Source organism: Cystoisospora suis, assembly GCF_002600585.1.
Source record: "Cystoisospora suis strain Wien I chromosome Unknown contig_2676, whole genome shotgun sequence".
Classification (NCBI taxonomy): domain Eukaryota; phylum Apicomplexa; class Conoidasida; order Eucoccidiorida; family Sarcocystidae; genus Cystoisospora; species Cystoisospora suis.
The window spans coordinates 248-16,594 of record NW_027155473.1 but is presented as its reverse complement, the minus strand read 5'-3'; the positions used below and the strand labels follow the sequence as shown (position 1 = coordinate 16,594).

Below are 16,347 nucleotides of genomic sequence, written 5' to 3'. Positions count from 1 at the left end.
TGGAGGGGCTGGTGGAGGTTCAGCATTTTTTGGTTTTGGCGGCGGTGGGGGAGGAGCAGGTTTGCTTGGTGGGAGGGGAGGGGACGGCGGTGGTGTGTGCTTGGGTTTCGCCCCTTGCCGCATTTCAATCGGACTGTACCCACCGGGCACATTGGCGAACCCCCCCCGAGTCGGAATTTGGACTCTTACGGATGGCCATTTCTTCACCTTTCCTGGCGAGCCCTTCGGGCTGTCTGCAGGTGCCTCGGAAAGTACTCCCTCATGTAGGACTGGAATGATCAACACGATGCAGAGCCACAGTGCCAGTGCTCGTCGAAGCACCCAGCCGCCATGCAGCAACTTAGACAAACCGCCACCTGAGAGAATTACGAGAAGCAAAAGCATAGCAACGTGCCTGAGAGTTGTGTGCGGGTGCGGATAAAAGTTTGTCGAGCAAGCGCGCGACAGTCTAGCTCGGGAGAGTTGGTCTTGTTGCACTAAGGGAATCTCCCGCATATGAGCACCACACGGGACCCGCACTGCAGACCGGACACTTCGTAAACAGCTTGGTATAGCACAAGACATGGACGCAAAGCACATGACGCATTAGGGAAGACTAGAAACGGCACCGTCCAGGTCAGCGTCAAAACGAGAGGTATTTGGAGGAGTCCACTCGCCTTCAGACGCTGGTCGACCCTAGTCATTACGGTTGAGCTACGGCGCATCTTGTTCTTCAAAGCAAAGTTTCGCCCTGTCTGCAACCATAATAACGAATTCCATGGAAGCAACGCACTCAGCTCTGTTGTTAGTGTACCCTCATGAGCTACTCCAAGAGATATGTGCCAGAGCAACTCACCAGTGTCTGGAAGACACTTGCCGGCCGCCATGGTTGGCGGCAACTTTGAGACGTGAGACGCCAAAAAAGAACCCCCCGAGAAACAAGTCCAGAGTCCACCCTCCAAAAATTCTTCCCGTAAAGTAACCAGTTTGAGATGCAGTGACAACTGGTCACTCGGAGCTATTCTTGAGGACCACGGCAGCCCTTTGGTGGGGTGATCGCCAGGCCAAGACCTGAGGCTGTCCTCAAAATGGCGGTGCGGTGGAGAAATGCTTGATACAGCCAGCAGCGATGGAAGATTTAGACGAAAACAGATTATGCACAACTAAGCGATAAAAAACCACAGGTTTACACGACAGGTACTAAGCAGACAGGAACAAGTGGAGAGATGGCAAAACGTTGACCCGATTCCACTGCCACCTCTCCTCCGGGGCAGTGAGCAAGCCGTCATCACGTGTCTTCGACGTTGGCAGGAAGACACGGCGATGCTCGCTCCTGCCGTCCGTGAACGCAGTAATCGAACTGTCATTACCGGCTGGTGAGCAAAGCAGGCTTACCGCCATCTGCCTGGTCATCCGGGGAAATAGTATTTTCCGGTTAGTAAAAGCGACTGGAGTCGGTGAGCGAAGGGCACAAATTTCCTTCTGACAGTTTCTCAGCTGGCCCGCGGCCGAGCGTGCAGTTGCCATCCGGGCGTGCGTCTGGCTTGGCTCTGGCTTAGCTGGTACGTAGTACAGCAGTAGTCCAGCCGAATAGGCGGTAGTGCTACGGAAACTTTCGTTTCCCGGTCACTTCTTTGAGTCCTCACCAACTGCCACTGCGACTGTAGTATCAGATCGCCTGGGCTGACTGATGACAACGTTATGGCGCACAGGCTCAGTCAGAGCTGCAGCGGTCGCCGACTTGAGCCCGCTGTCGTAGGTCCAGGACCTGGTTCACGAAAACCTGCGGTTTGCTGGCGAGACCCCCCTTACAGCCACTGCCAACGCCAGCGCGCGCGGCTGCGTCCCACTACGACCTGCCGGTGTAAGTCGAGTGCCCATTTCTGACGCCATCAGCGAAAGCCGACTATGCCTCTTGTGATCGAGTAACAGCGATTGACATCTGTCGGTTGATTTGGTGTTTGTGTTGCCACGTACCGCTGTAAGATCTGAAGGACTTGGAGCATCAGTACATGGGATCTGCTGAGCCTTACTTCGCAAGTCATCACATGCATATCTTCATCATCGACGCTACCGGATGCTACTAGCAATACTGCTCTGGTCACTGATGACAGGCCAGCTCGTATCTCTCACTCCAGCTAAAAGAAATGTGGGAAGAGCAAGAGCCATAGTCACGCAGCGAACGAGGAACTGCCATTTGTAGTCGGGCATCAGAAGAAACCGTAACAAGTACGTTTCTGGTGCGCACCACATGGCCACGAGACTCATACGGCTGTCTCTGGGGGTTCTCAATGTCGGTTCCGAACCGCCAGATGCGGATCCGCCAGGGAAAAGGGTGCATGAGTATCTTACACGTATTCTGGCTCATCTTCATTTCCTGTTGCCATTACTTCCTCCGCACAGTGGAGAAAAGCGCCAACAGTTTCTCCGCAACAACAGACAAGACGACAGGAGTTCGGCGGCAAACTCACTTGTAAAAGGGCATCTCAGAAACTTTTTCTCTCATTGGTGCGTTGGTCACGTGTTCCTGCTTAGCTAGCGGCTGAGCACAGCGCGTACGCAGATGTTGATGTGTGCTAAGCCATCTTCTACTCGTAGTACGTGATGGCCACAAACGGCCTCCCAAGGAAAATCCTCCTTCCGGGGTCGAGCAGTCAGGGGTACACCAAACAATAGAGCGGTTCCCGCTCAGGCTCGCCCCGGGGCGGAGATCGGACGAACAAGCCTTGATGTACGCCGGAGAGCCGCAGCAGCAGACAAATCAGAACTGTGAGCCGTCAATACTGTCGTCGTGGCCGCAGTCCCGCAAGCATTGTAGGAAGATGCTGGACTGTATGGGACCTACACCAATGACAGCAGGACAAAACAGGATGTCACCAAGCACCGTTTCTCGTTCTCGACACTCACAGAATGTACACTGGGATACCAGGAGTGCAAGTGCCAGCTTGTGGAATCCACGGGCAACGCCAGAAAATGTAGCACTGTCCACCTCGGAATACACTCATACAACGCCTTAGCTGAGAAGCCTAGATGCAGTCTTTTGTGTCCGACGTGTGTGGGCGAAACCTGCGCCTCTCTGAGCCGATGTCTGCGCACTAACCAGCCATACGACCATGCCAGGCATATTTGCTTGACTATGACCCCCACATATTACATCGAAACATGCGCTTTAGTCTCCACCGCCGAAGCGTTGAAGTTGTTTCTTCCTGAGTCAAATGTCTTTGGCTAGATCCTACATTTGCCCATTCAAGCAGGACTGCTCGTAACCTCAGAAGCTAACACGATGTCAGGCGCTGACACCGTGCAATGCACAAGCTGAAGCAGGTAGCGACCCACGGGTGCAGACATCTGCAACCCCGTCCTCTCACCGGGCGCTGAAAATTCTTTGGCCATATTTGCCGCCAAGAGTAGCTTTTTGATGCCGACGTCGCGCACCGCCCCCGAAGCGCACACCTGTAGAGATAGAAAAAATCCAAGAAGTAACGCGACCGAACGAACTCTCAGGAGCGCGCCTGAGGCGGTCCAGACTTGTACGAGGGCTTGTCCGGCGTACTGAACCTGATCAGCTATGGTCGCTTACCAGGTCTATTTCCTCTGGTGGAAAGACATGCCTGTCTGGGCAGTGCGCCTGCAGGACTGTCCGGATCTGATCCGGTCCACTAACCAGCGGGACCTGCAACGCCACATTGAACGCCTTCGCCACACCGGCCTCCTGAGGCGGCGAAAAAGAAAGAAAAGAAAAGCAGGAAAAGACTGACGTCATGAACTGCGTTGAAAGGGAAACACACCTTGGAAGTCCCAGAGGCGTTCACATGACGCCGAACCTGCTGTCTGCCTCACTGCGGCCCTGGGGCGCTGCACGTCCCGATGCACGCAACTCATGCTAACCGTTGCGGGCAACTGCGGATGATACGACACCCTCCCTAGAGAAACACGACTATTGCAAGCGAAGCCGCACAAACACGCCCCCGAATCCTTGACTGATGCCAAGAAGTGAAGCGGCAGGCAACTACGCCCTTGTCCGACTCGAAGGCGTGCACCAGGTGAGATGATCTGCGTCAGAAACACTGCTGCAACCACCTCATGTGTGACGGACAGAAGCACCTTTTCTTTAATCGGCTGGAAACAGTCCCCACCTCAAGCGCGTACATACTTTCATGAACTCGAATTCTGAAGTTGTCGCAATAATTAAAAGTCTGCGGTCATCCTTGGCGGGCGTCTTCTCCACAAGAACCAGCAGGGCCTGCAGCACTGCATTGCTGAAGCGGGGGCCAATGGGAGTGAAGTCCATGAGCCGCTCGATGTTGTCTATGACCACTGAAGGACAATTCATCAGCAGCAACGTGCCGTGGCGCTTGAGCGTGTCGACCTTAGCGTCTACACACGGGAACAGGGGGGGGGAACAGCGTTGCTCGAAAAGAACTCGGGAGAAGAAAGGCCAACCCTTCCTGCCTGCTGCGCGCTTTCAATATTCCAACGAACCAATGCCACCGGATGCAGATGAGTGCCTGACGCATGCAACAGCTACGAGGTTGTTCCTGGCATTCCCCGTGTACCTTTGTCGCGATGAGGCCAACACCGCACTTATACCGAAACACCTGACGCTCGGGCTTACGGAGAGACAGGGGACTTTTGTAAGCGTCTTCGAAGGTGCGGAGCAGGGAGTTCATACGGGCGGCCTCCTGCAGTGCACGCACGGGGTCACACCCAGCACACGCGCACGCTGGGAAGGGTGGAGATAGTCAAGATAAGCAGACTGAAAACAGCGATTGTCCCAGCGACTTTTCCGGTCATTTTGGGGGTGTGAAGTAGTCGATACCGTGCAGTATGGCCGTTGTGTGAACACGAAAGAGAGCCCTAGTGCACAGCTCGTGAGGTGTAATCTGTAGCGTTCTTGGAGGAAGCGCAAGTGAATCTTCACCACGAATCAGTAGTGAGCGAGCGATAGCGCGTGGCTGATCCGGCCCCGGCCTCTGTTCACACCACCCCCAGCTGCGACCGGAGCGAGAGACTGACACGTGTGTAACCCTCCGATACCTAAAACCCTGATGGTAGACGCATGCATGGAATAGCGACACGCGCGTGTATTCGCCCGGGGAGCTGGGGAAAAGCATATATAGACCCTACGGAGAGCGGCAACCTGCCCTTTGCAGACGTGATGAGGCAGAGATCTTCCGGGTTTTGCTTGTGCGGTACCCCGTTCTACCCGACGCAAGACATCCGGCGGTGCTGTGGCCTTCGCAATACAGAGGACGTGCAGACCAAGTAGAACAAGCAAATGTTCTTGGCCTTCCGATGATGCAGGAGAAGGTCGGAGAAACCTCACTGAGAAGCCGATGAAGTTGTCGGGTGTGACAAGCTTCATGAACGGGTACTGTGCTCCTCGCGCGATGTATGCAGCCAGGGCCGTCTTCCCGCAACCGTGAGGCCCGTGGAGAAGAATGGAAAGAACCTGAGTTTTTTCGCTGTCGCGCACCTGAACACAAGTAGCTTGGCATTGACGGCAGCAGTTCCCCGAGGACCGTCGCAAAAACATTCTGGATTTTCACGGGGGTGTACCGGGCATACTCTGCCACATGGCACGATCTGAGTCTGATAGCGAGCACAGAAAACCCCCTTACTTTCCGGGGTTAAGTCTAGACCGGTGGTACATACGAGTGCATTCGCGCCATAGACACAAGACCACCAAAGATTTAAGTGTTCTGCTGTCTCCGCTCGCGACGGGTCCCTGAGTCGTGAGGGACAGTGAAGGTCTCTGCACGCACTCGCAGATCTTACATGCGCACATACTCCGAGAGGTCAGGCGACAGCATCGGACAGGTGGTGAACGTCGGTCATGTTGAACGACCCTGATGCGGCATGAGAACGGACATTACACAGATCTCACCTGCCGTGCTAGAGTCGTGCAGGTCTGCACGAGGTGATCAAAATGAGACCCGTACGGGATGACGCCATTTCGCAGGCAACCTGTTCCAGTCAAGAAAAAAAGCGGGGCACGAGATGAAGGTCCGAGGAACTTCAGCTTCTCCCTCGAGCAGTGATAGAAAAAAGTCGGTGTATCCAGGCTGGCCGGCAGCTAGTTCTTTATGCAGCAGCAGATGACGATACCCGCTTCTCGCGGTCCGGAATTCTCAAAGGACAAGCGCTGCGCGGAAACACGGATCCCTCCCCACAGCTGTGTTCATCCACCCTGTCGCTGTTCTAGTTCGCCACCTAAGAGATAGCGGCGCACTATTATCCCAAGGATACCCGAGACGGCTGGCCAGACTTGAGCCTGATAGAGGGAATGCAGGCGACAACAATAAGGGTCTGTACCCGTTCTTGCCTTGAACACCTTGATCCGACAGAGAAGCGTGACTGAGTATATGACCTAACAGTCTCATAGAGAGTGCGTAGGTCGACTATCTGCACCTTGCCCAGCCAGGGAGAAAGGCGATGACACAAGGAGCCGAAAGCGCAACAGTCTCGACTATTTTGAATCGAGAAGGTGCAAGCAAGCCGCATCTTCCTCAGACGCCTCCTCGCACCAAAAAGAAAAAAAGCCTACTTATACCTTGACACCTCACGCATCCCTGCAGTTCACGAGGGAAGGACACCAAGCAACCTCAGCGAGCTCCTTCTGCACTTGCTCCAGACGATTCAGGGTCACTTCGAGGAGAAAGGGATGCGTAAACAGCTTGGCGAGACGTAGAAGTGACCTACTATCGAACAGTTCCTTTTCCGCCCCAAATGCCGGCTTAACTTCGTTCAGCGCGCTCTCGAAGTCTGATCGAGTGACCTAGGAAGGTGGTTGCGCACATCGTGAGTTAGGGAGAGAGAAACAGAATCTGCACTGCAAAGGTAAGCTGACTGTCGAGCAACGAGAGAACTTATGGCCAACGCCTGCGATCAGTATTGCAGGCCGCTGGGTTAGCTTCAGGAAAGTCCCTGCCTCATGACACAACTTACTCCAAACTGTGGTCCCACTCTGACCCAGAGACATAACCTGAGAGCGGCCCCGGTACAAGCGTATAATTTTGTGGATATATGCACCACACTCCCGAAGATTGGTGCCAAATTGCTCATTACAGACAGAGGTGCCGACCACAAATGCCGGAACATACGTCCTTCGCAAACACACACACGGAGGCCATCTCTCCACTCGTATCCTGAGGTGAGGCTTTGGCCTCTCTCACTACTTTTGTAATTGCGGGGACACATGTTTCAAAGCGGGGAAGCACCATACTACTAAGATTTGGAAGACATACACTTTGTCTAGTAATCTGAATGCACCGACACTGTTGCCGTGTAACGTCCACTGAGCGACAGCGGTCTCCATCGGCCTCCTCCACTCCGTCAGCCGGCGACCAACACGAGGCGTACCCGGGTCAGTCATATTTAACGTCCTTTGTGTCCGTTTCTCACTTTGATGTTGTCGATATCCGCGGGCTTCGTGATGTCACTGACGTTCACGTTCCTCTGGAAGGCGTATGACGCAGCACTTCGAACGAGACCCTCAATCTCCGCACCCGAAAAGTTCTCGGTCTCTGTGGCAAGCAAGCCGAGATCTACGTCCTGAACGCAACTGAGGGCCGGACAGTCCTCACAGGTTACATCTTAACATTGTCCCCGACCGCGTCAAGTACCAACGTGCTGAATCGGCAAGAGAGCCACGGAGACTGGACACTCACAAGGAAGCAGATGGCAACTCGTGTAAGGAACGCGCTTTATAGAGTCAACGTGTGACACACGAATGGCATCGCTGTGCCTTGTGTGTCACTAGATAGCGGACTCCTTGTGGCTTATACTCCCAGTACGAGCCGCTGATCCACTCGTGCAGTACGTCACGCAAGCATTTCGGCACAAGATGAGCGTCTCATCCGGAGGTATGTGAACGCATGCGACTGCTTCTGCCAGAACCACAAACCCAGAGCAATCCAGCATCGCGTAGCCAGTGTTGCTGCGAGCATCCAGAGGAGAGGGTAACAGGACCATATGGATAGAGGGAGGTGGTCGCACAAATTTAGACACGTCGGCAGACGAACAGATCTGTAGCACTCTCGCTAGCACCTACGAGGAGGCTGCCCGAACCGTGAGCTTACTAGCTTGGGTTCGTTGTAACCAGCACCAACCCTCTTACTACGAGCGTTACAACGTGAGCGCAAGGCCTCCTTTTCCTCTAGCCTTCTTGCACACAAAAAGGGAATTACTCCCTTACAGTGTCACCCATCAGCCTCAAGACGACCACGCCGGATACAGTTACACTATACGCAGCAGGCGACACAGGGGGTGCTCATATCATAGGGCCAGCCTGCTGGTGGTTTTTCTTACTCCGCCGAGCCGGCCGCTTTCCCGCATTTGCCTGGTGTGGATGTTGAGGATCTGTACTCGTCCCTCCTCGTCGGGCAAACCGATCTCGACGTGCACCTGCGGGGAACGATCCCAGTTTGGAACTTCCGTGTTTGCCACGTCATTAACCTGAGCGATCCTGCCAGTGCCTGATGGGCTATATGGAGAGAATGGACAGGCCGGACTGCGGAGTCCCACCCGTTACCTGCTCTTAACGTAACCGTGGTCGGCGAAAGGAGCGTACCAGTGCAATGGTAAGAGAAAGGACAACTCACCTCAAGACGCCCCGGGCGCAAGAGAGCCTCGTCAATCAAATCTCTTCGATTTGTCATGCCGATCAACTGACGACACAAACGTACAGACGAGGGGCGCCAGTCGGAAACCAGCAAGCCAAAAGCCGCCAGGACGGCTACAGGTGAAAGGGCGTTGGCTAGAAACATTCTGGTGCAAACGGAAGTTGCACTTACACAACGGTAAGCGGACAACGGGGCTGTGGGACAGCATTCGGCAAGCCGAGCAGGCACGGCACGTGAAAAAGCCTCAATCTCCGCCGCGTGAAGAGTTTCTTCCTACAGGGACTGGATTCAGCCCGCGGGCTCCGAAGCGACGTTATGCAAAGCTAGGTATAAGGCACCTCGCAGCATCACCTCAGGCGAGTTAACTCTTCGACGCGGATAACCGGACCTGGGCAAGTCAAAAAGTGTCCCGCCCGCCGCCTCCGTCCCCCTCGGTGTCATGCAGGGGGAAAAACGTCGAAAGCCATTCAATCACAAGGCGGTCGGTCGACCCGGGCTACAGGTGACAACAGCAGTGAAACCCTCTACGTTCCAAGGTGGTTTCCTTAGAAATAAACGGTTCTCTCAAACGCTTGCCATCGGGCGCATCCGGAATGAAAGCCCCGGGAGACAGCATCTTCTCTTTGCAGGCTGGCAAACACGGGTTTTTCGAGCTGAATTCTGGGCTAAGTGCAGGGTCTCGCTTAACTCATACTTGTGGACGTGTCGGAAAGGAAAACGCGCCGCCCCTACCGCGTAAACAAGATCCGTAACGTCACCTTACCAGAATGTTGTTCAGTGCCTCCACGCCGTCGATCTTCGACAGCAGCTGATTGACAATGCTGTCGTTCACCCCCTGCACATTCGCTCATCACACGCTCCCGACCTGTAGAGCTCACTGAACCACTTCCCACGTTGGCTGTGCCCTCGAGAAGCATGTCTCTGGTTCCTTTCCAGCAATGACTGAAGAACGCGTCGCCAGCATGTTGCCGCGTGGAGAACTCTGATAGAGTCCCAACTATGTCCACTGAATGGGGCTCCCCGGGAAGACGCAGGTCCTCTGGTATATTGTGAGTGGCAAAAGTCGTCTCCTCCGAAGCAAGCTAGAGCTTTTGTCGTGTGGCCCCACAGGGCAGAAGCTCTAGCCGCCCAAGTGTGCTCTATGTCTTACAGCTGACGAGGGACTGGACCCCCTTTGTTTGCAGATGGCGTCAATCTCGTCGAATATGATGATGTGCAGTGAAGAATTGTCTCCCAACTGAAAAAGAAACGCAACGCATGTAGCATTTCAGCTTCAGACACACGAAGCAATGGACCTCCGATCACCGAATAGTCAGGCTGAGGTATAAAAACTGTCGTCCTCCTGAACGACAACTCCTGCGCGCCGCAGTACTGCGACTAAGCACGTTTCGAATCATGACCTCTAGATCTTTTGTATCACCCCGAAATCGCTACAAACAGTTGAGCCCCCCCACGGACGTATGTGTGTACTGAAACAAATCAAGCGCCGCTACCAAGAAGGCGTCCGAGCACGGCCGCGCAGAAAAGCAACAGACTAGCCCGCTGCCGCAATCCAGCAAATGACTTCCGCACATTCGACACACCTTCACAGATCGGTTACAACTCAACCTTGCATGTGGTCATACTCCAGCCAGCCTTCTAGCAGATCATGAGGAGCCAGCAGGCCAGGCGGTCACTAAGATTTTAGTTCATACACCACTGCAAACCAAGCTGTAATCAGGCGGGCGTCGAGTGTCTTCTACGTGGGCATTCATACCAGTTTGAGAAGACCACAGAATGGTCTTACCCGTCGATACTCGTCCTCAGCGGCCTTGAACAGATTACGGATGTTCTCCTCAGACTGTCCGACATACTTATTGAGAATCTCGGGACCATTCACGATCACTGGCTCCCGCGCGCGCAAGCTCTTTCCTATCTGGCGCGCGATGAGCGTCTTCCCCGTGCCCGGAGGCCCGTACAGCAGCATCCCTGAAATAGAATTTCCAAACCCGGAAATGTCATGACACTGGAGCGCTTCATACGAGTTGAACAAAGACAAAACGGCGGGAGTCACGGCGGGTGGGACAGAATCAGGCACTATTAGTTCTGTCCGCTCCATGTATTAAGAAAGGGGACTTGACTCGAGGCTGAGAGACACTGTGCACGTGTTTTAGACGTAGGAAGCTCATTTTCCGAGGTACCGAGGCAGTACCACAATACACAGGAGAGGACCAGGCTGAAATCTCTTCAGAGAGTCAGAAGTGCGCGACAGAGATGACGTCATGACGCACGGACACGCGCCTGGCGAGTCCTCACCGCGGACGTGCTTGATGCCCATCTCTTGGATGACAGAGGGAGGGAAAATCCTGGAAACAAATGCCCTTCGGAAAATGACGCTGAACTCCTTGTTGAGACCTCCGATACCTAGTTCCTCGAAGTTGAAGTCGGGAGGCAAGATATTCCTTTGCATAACGCGGCGGCTTTGGACACACACGCGACCGTCATCAGCTCCTACAAAAAGAACTTGGGACTTTTCTGTAAGCTGTCCACGCATCAACGCTGTACATAAAAGGACACTGCCACAAAGGGACTCTCAATGTCTATTCGCAAACGGTACCTTAGCCTTGCTCCAATGGCTGACGTGAGTATTCTGTCTGACAACACGAGAAGACCGCACTTTTGTTTGCAAGACAGAAGATACCTCACGTCAGAGTCCTCACAAGACCCTGCTTGAAGAGACAAGCATTCCACGTTGGAATCGACGTAGCCCAACACCTGCACGCCTGCGACGAGTGGCCTTCGCTGCAGGGAGCCACAGTCACACCACCTACCAGCCGCAACGTCCCGCTAAACTCTGGCAACCTTGGTCGAGAAGTACACGGGAACAAGAAAGACAGGGGAGTCATCCAGGATAAAGCGGTCTCGTCTCGGTGAGATGGCTGAAACATGTATGAACTAATCCACAATTGGGTGGGCTATGAAGGCAATCGGGTCACGTAACCCACAGCCACCGCCCTCGGGATTCTTAATCCATTTTGGTGAGGTAGACTTACTTGCCGACTGCCTTTGTTCTGAAGGGTCGAAAGGCAGCATTTCCTTCACTCTGTTGAGAGCAGCAAATCACATCGAGTCTCACGAAACAGGTGTATTGAGCAACAAACGTGCAGTCGCTATAGGGTGTCCAGAGCGACTCCTGCTTCTCGGCGATCCGTCCTGTCCCAAAATACAAGAGCGAAACTAGCAGGGACAAGGACTGGGCGCTTTGTCGGGGTTCCCGAGATACACTCCGCGCGTCCTGAAGAGCTCAGAGCCTGCGGTACGGTGGAGATGCTTGCACGCGGCAGAAGAAGCCATGCTTGTGGGTACACAAACAGCGATGTCGGGCAACCAGCAGGGAACCCCTCCACGAGAGTAGCCCCGCCTGAATCGCACCGGTAGCTAGTCGTCATCCAAGCATACTCAGGAGCCATTTGCTGCAGAAACTGCGATGTTTTTGTAGCATGCGAACAGCAGAACCGAGATTGACCACAGTGAGGCCTCTCGGCTGGTGTACTCTCGAATTCATCATTGAACCGCGGTGCCACCCATCGCTTCTGCAAAGCAGTCAGGGGCGAGCCCGGCGATCCAGCTCTTGCAGCCAAGAGCGGCAGAGCAACTGACAGACGGTGACCGCTACCCGTCGCATGCGAGTGCAAGATTCGAGCGTTTTGAATACAAGGAGAACACCAGCATACCCGCGCAGCTAGTCAACAGTGGCAAGCCTGCGACACCACATATACATGGCAACGCAAGTCGGACCACAGGCTGCCCCTTGCCTGTGCCGCAAACATGTTTCCCAAGTGCCTCCTGGAACCGACGCAAAAGAACGGCGATTTGCATCCGAGTGTGGAAGTGTGGCGAGGGTGTCCATTCCCCTGTTTCCGTACTTTACTAGCCCAAGCGAGCTCCTAGCTACTCAAAAGGAGAGGTACACAAAATAAAGGGCGAGTCTGGAGCAAAAAGAATCGACATACGTGAGCTTTAGAGCCTGTCTCTCGTCGAGTCTCAACGCAACGCACTGGTGCTGGCTGAAGACTTGCCAGCAAAACAGTGACTTGAACTCTTCTTCCAACTTGTCGTCGTGCAATGAAATGCGCGACTCTGAACAATGAAAAACAGGAGCGGCCGAAAAGCTGAACCACTGCAACAGGCACACTGTTTGTCTCCGAGTCTTCAGCCAGCCACAGCGCAGAGCCCCTCTTTCAGGTGTAGGTGAATCCGCTCGTTTTCCAAGCTTCCCAATCCATCTAACCATCCCGACCAACAAGTTTTCTGACCCCACAGTCTCCCAGGACAAAGTCCACGTGTCTGGCAGTGCGCAGACAAGGGCAGTACCCCCCGATCTTCGACGCACGTGCCGAAACTGATTCGGAATGCTGCGCGGGTCGGAGAACCGCGGGGACGCGCTCGTAAGCTCCTTTCGTAGGTTTAGCGAACCGATTCGGCATTATATTGTGTAACGATGTAAGCACGCGAATTACTGTAATTTCCACTTCGATGTCTAGGATTCTGCAGACGACGCAGTCCTTCCTTCGTGCGAGCTCCACTGATTAGTGAGGCACCGGAGCGTCCCAAAAAGCCAAGAAAAAGCACGTGCAGCTCGGCTGCTGCTCTAGACTAACTATAGCAGCCCGCTATCGTGTTTCCTCGGTTAATCTAAACGCAGGAAGCACTGGGTCCTGTCGAAAAAAAGACACCCCACAAGAAAGCAAGCCCCTGATCCGACCACCCCGCATTCTCCGGAGACAAATACGCTGACCCAAGGTGACTGCATCATAGCACATCAATGGCGAAGTCTCTCGGCGCATCCTCTAACCTGGTTTCAGGTACGTAGACACCTCTACCTGCATGACCCCGACCTGGTAGAGACTCTCCTTCCCGACTGGGAGCTCAAAGGGCCGGAGCACCACCTCATCTTTCAGCTGAATTTTCGCACTTTCGCGATGGCACGTGTTCAATCCAATCTCATTCTTTTGGAGCAGTCCATCGGGCCTGAAGACAGCAGGTATCAGTATGGGGTGCTCGGTTTAGCAGCACAGTACGACCATCAACCACAATTCAGTTTAAGCTCAAATGTAGTCTCTCGGGACTAAAATACGCGCGTCTGCGGTCTAAGCCGAAAGACCCCGTCAACGTAGCCAGAGATAGCCAAGCCCACAAGCCGGCTACAGAGGTGGAAAGTAACTGTACGCCCTCGACCCCGCGGCGTCGCGTTTCGAAGGGAGGTGCCTCGGCACCGTCTGCTTTTGAAGACCACGCGCTTCACACCATCGCGGGAATGTACAACCTGCTGTCGTTTCTCCCCTGACCCTCATTCTCCAGTAAGCAGGCGAAGAAGGTAACATTATGGACCACTTGAACCCAGTGTGGTACAGTCATTGCCTGGCGCTGCCAAGCTTCGCTGGTGCCACAATCGGATCTGCCCCCTCTCCATGTCCGCTCGTGTCGGTGAACATCTGGCTGCTCCACAGTGCTGTCAGCACTGCAGTCCAAATAGCAATAGCAAGTAGGGTCTTCTGTCCGAGGCCTAGTGCGTACATGACAGAAACGACGATGTTTTTCACTTCGCAGAGGACACCTCCACCCTCCAAAGTAGCGCCTGCAAGAGCCGCATTCTGACGGAGCGCCGTGTAGACCGCGGGGTGTACATATGCCTAAACAGCAGAACCAGGAGATCGGCCACTGCAACGAGTGTCCCTACAGGGAAGCGCGGGTGCGGTCAGCGGGCGCCGCTTCAGAGAGGGCATTATCAGGTCGCACAATAGAAGACCAGCGGCAACTGTAACAGTCGGGGAGAGGATTGGTGAACACATTGCAACAGAGAAATAAAAAAACAGCGACGTCCCCCACACACCCTCGGTGTCGGAAGGAGATCGACCAGCGCCTGCTTCAGGTCGCACCACACACAACGGAATGCTAGGAACGACCAGATCTGAAGAGCAGGTATCAGGTGTCCGCTGAAAGGTCTTGTGATCTCGCGTTGCCCATATACGAGTGTGCCGTGTATGGTAACTAGACCTGCACCCCTTACTTAATCCACCTACAGCTGTCATCTGAGCACCCACATTGTTATCGCGTTAGTCCGGATTTCAGCTTGATGTAGGTAACCAACTGCAGTGAGGTTTCTTGGTACGGTGACATGCATCGCACTAGTGTGGCGACAAAACAGGGATACTAAGGTGTAGACGGCACACTAGCGCAGCACCGCTTCGTTCTGCAACGCTCTCCGACGGGTCAGCTTTGAGGGAGTGGGACACACTGCTGACTGTTCAGTAGCTTTTGTTTCACCAGCGCTCCATTGCATGGGAGACGGTGCAGTTCTCGTTCAGCTATTGCATTTGGACGGCAAGTACAGTACAGGGCTGCTGGCTGGATGCCATCACGGTAATTCCTGTCCTTTCTTGAGGCGTGGAAACCTTCCCCTCCCGGGACATGTCACTCTGTCAAGCGGTGGAGCACACAGGCGGTGACCTCCTCGGGAACAGGACGGCGGATCCAAGCGTTGAACTAGGAACGCGAGACAGTTTGCGCAAGTGCGCGGACTGAGAAGTAGCGTAAAGAGGCAGCCGCTCCGAGTGATATCAAAAGAACTCATTTTTGGCTCTGATTGCACGGACTGGGTCCTGGTGCCTGTAAAGCTTACAAAGTTTGTGAACGCCACATCTTTGGAAGGTAGCTTGACGGCAGTCAGCACGACTGCCATCGTGAACTACAAAACGAAGTTGAGCAAATTCAGTCGCCCACTGGGAGGCCAGAGTGGAAAGAAGAAAACCCTCCACCGCAGCGACCTCTCCGGCTCGCGCTGTAGAGATCAGACGTCACAAGCGCCGAAGAATCCCTCGAGCCCCGTGTTTTCCTGCAGTCTGGGATTGACGAACCGCCGGCAGTCGATTGTTCTGGCATGGCACCAGTGCTGCAGGCCAATAGGACAAGGCCTAATCCATTCTGTCTCTTCCCAACGGGGCTCCGGCTCCTGACAGCTGGCTCTCCCGGCCAAAGCGCTGGGCAAATCACACCTCCCCGCTGCGAAGCAGCAGGGCGTCCTGCTACAAGAGTTAGGGGTTCGTTCGCGCCCCTGGCTAGCTGGTGTGCTACGTCGCTTTCCGGATCACATGGGAAGCCGATTTACTTGAGGCAGTTCGTCAACAAAAATCGGCATCGTCGCGCGGAACACCAGCCGTAGCTCCACATGTTGACCTCCCCTCTTCAAACCATCGTTGGGACAGCAGCGGGGCTGCCCGGACGCGCAGCCGTAGCGGTGTCTGGAGACAGGGCAGATTCACTGCATCGCCGCGCGAACTGCGGTGGCGGGGGAGAGGCGTCCTAACTTCCTCCACCGTGATGGAAGGTGGCGCCCACAGTGTTCTTTCTGCAGGGCGTGGGTAACGGCTGTGAATCGCCTCCGTGCGATAGGTCCCGCCGTGCTCCGTAGCCGTGGCTGGGAGCCATAGCCCTGATCAGGGCGGCGTTAGCTTGCTTCATTTTTCGCGTGTTGTACGACGCGTAGAGAGCCGGCCAGAAGGTCCAAACCGTCTCTGGTAGGGATGTGTTTGTAAATCACTAGTACGAAACACACAGATATGAACTTCGTAAGTTTGTGACCTAGCCAGTAGACTACGTGCCACAAGGCACGCTTCAAGCACAAGGAGCAAGTAGCAGCACGAGGTTGGGATACGCGACGGGCGACGTAGGCAGCGGAAGCCGTCGCGTCGAAGAAATCCGCAGG

General features: G+C 54.5%; 2 protein-coding genes across 2 annotated transcripts; both read right to left on the bottom strand.

Annotated features, from left to right (window-relative positions):
* Positions 1 to 1,459, bottom strand: CSUI_005544 (uncharacterized protein; the record flags this gene model as incomplete). The annotated part of the gene is made up of 2 exons (XM_068065719.1): positions 836 to 1,459; positions 1 to 356 (listed from the first exon to the last, which is right to left on the bottom strand). Coding segments are annotated over exons 1-2 (387 nt in total), but the record flags the coding sequence as incomplete, so codon positions are not given.
* A 1,208-nt stretch (positions 1,460 to 2,667) lies between these two features.
* CSUI_005543 (n-ethylmaleimide-sensitive fusion protein) lies at positions 2,668 to 15,776 on the bottom strand (the record flags this gene model as incomplete). The annotated part of the gene is made up of 19 exons (XM_068065718.1): positions 15,265 to 15,776; positions 14,091 to 14,275; positions 13,438 to 13,613; positions 12,596 to 12,722; positions 11,636 to 11,685; positions 10,899 to 11,141; positions 10,390 to 10,571; positions 9,754 to 9,840; positions 9,367 to 9,438; positions 8,290 to 8,648; positions 7,384 to 7,543; positions 6,574 to 6,757; positions 5,867 to 5,946; positions 5,186 to 5,455; positions 4,595 to 4,661; positions 4,133 to 4,296; positions 3,560 to 3,691; positions 3,316 to 3,432; positions 2,668 to 2,820 (listed from the first exon to the last, which is right to left on the bottom strand). The coding sequence occupies exons 1-19, from the start codon at positions 15,322 to 15,324 to the stop codon at positions 2,668 to 2,670; spliced, it is 2,868 nt and encodes a 955-aa protein (XP_067922303.1). The 5' UTR covers positions 15,325 to 15,776.
* Between the last annotated feature and the right edge of the window lie 571 nt (positions 15,777 to 16,347).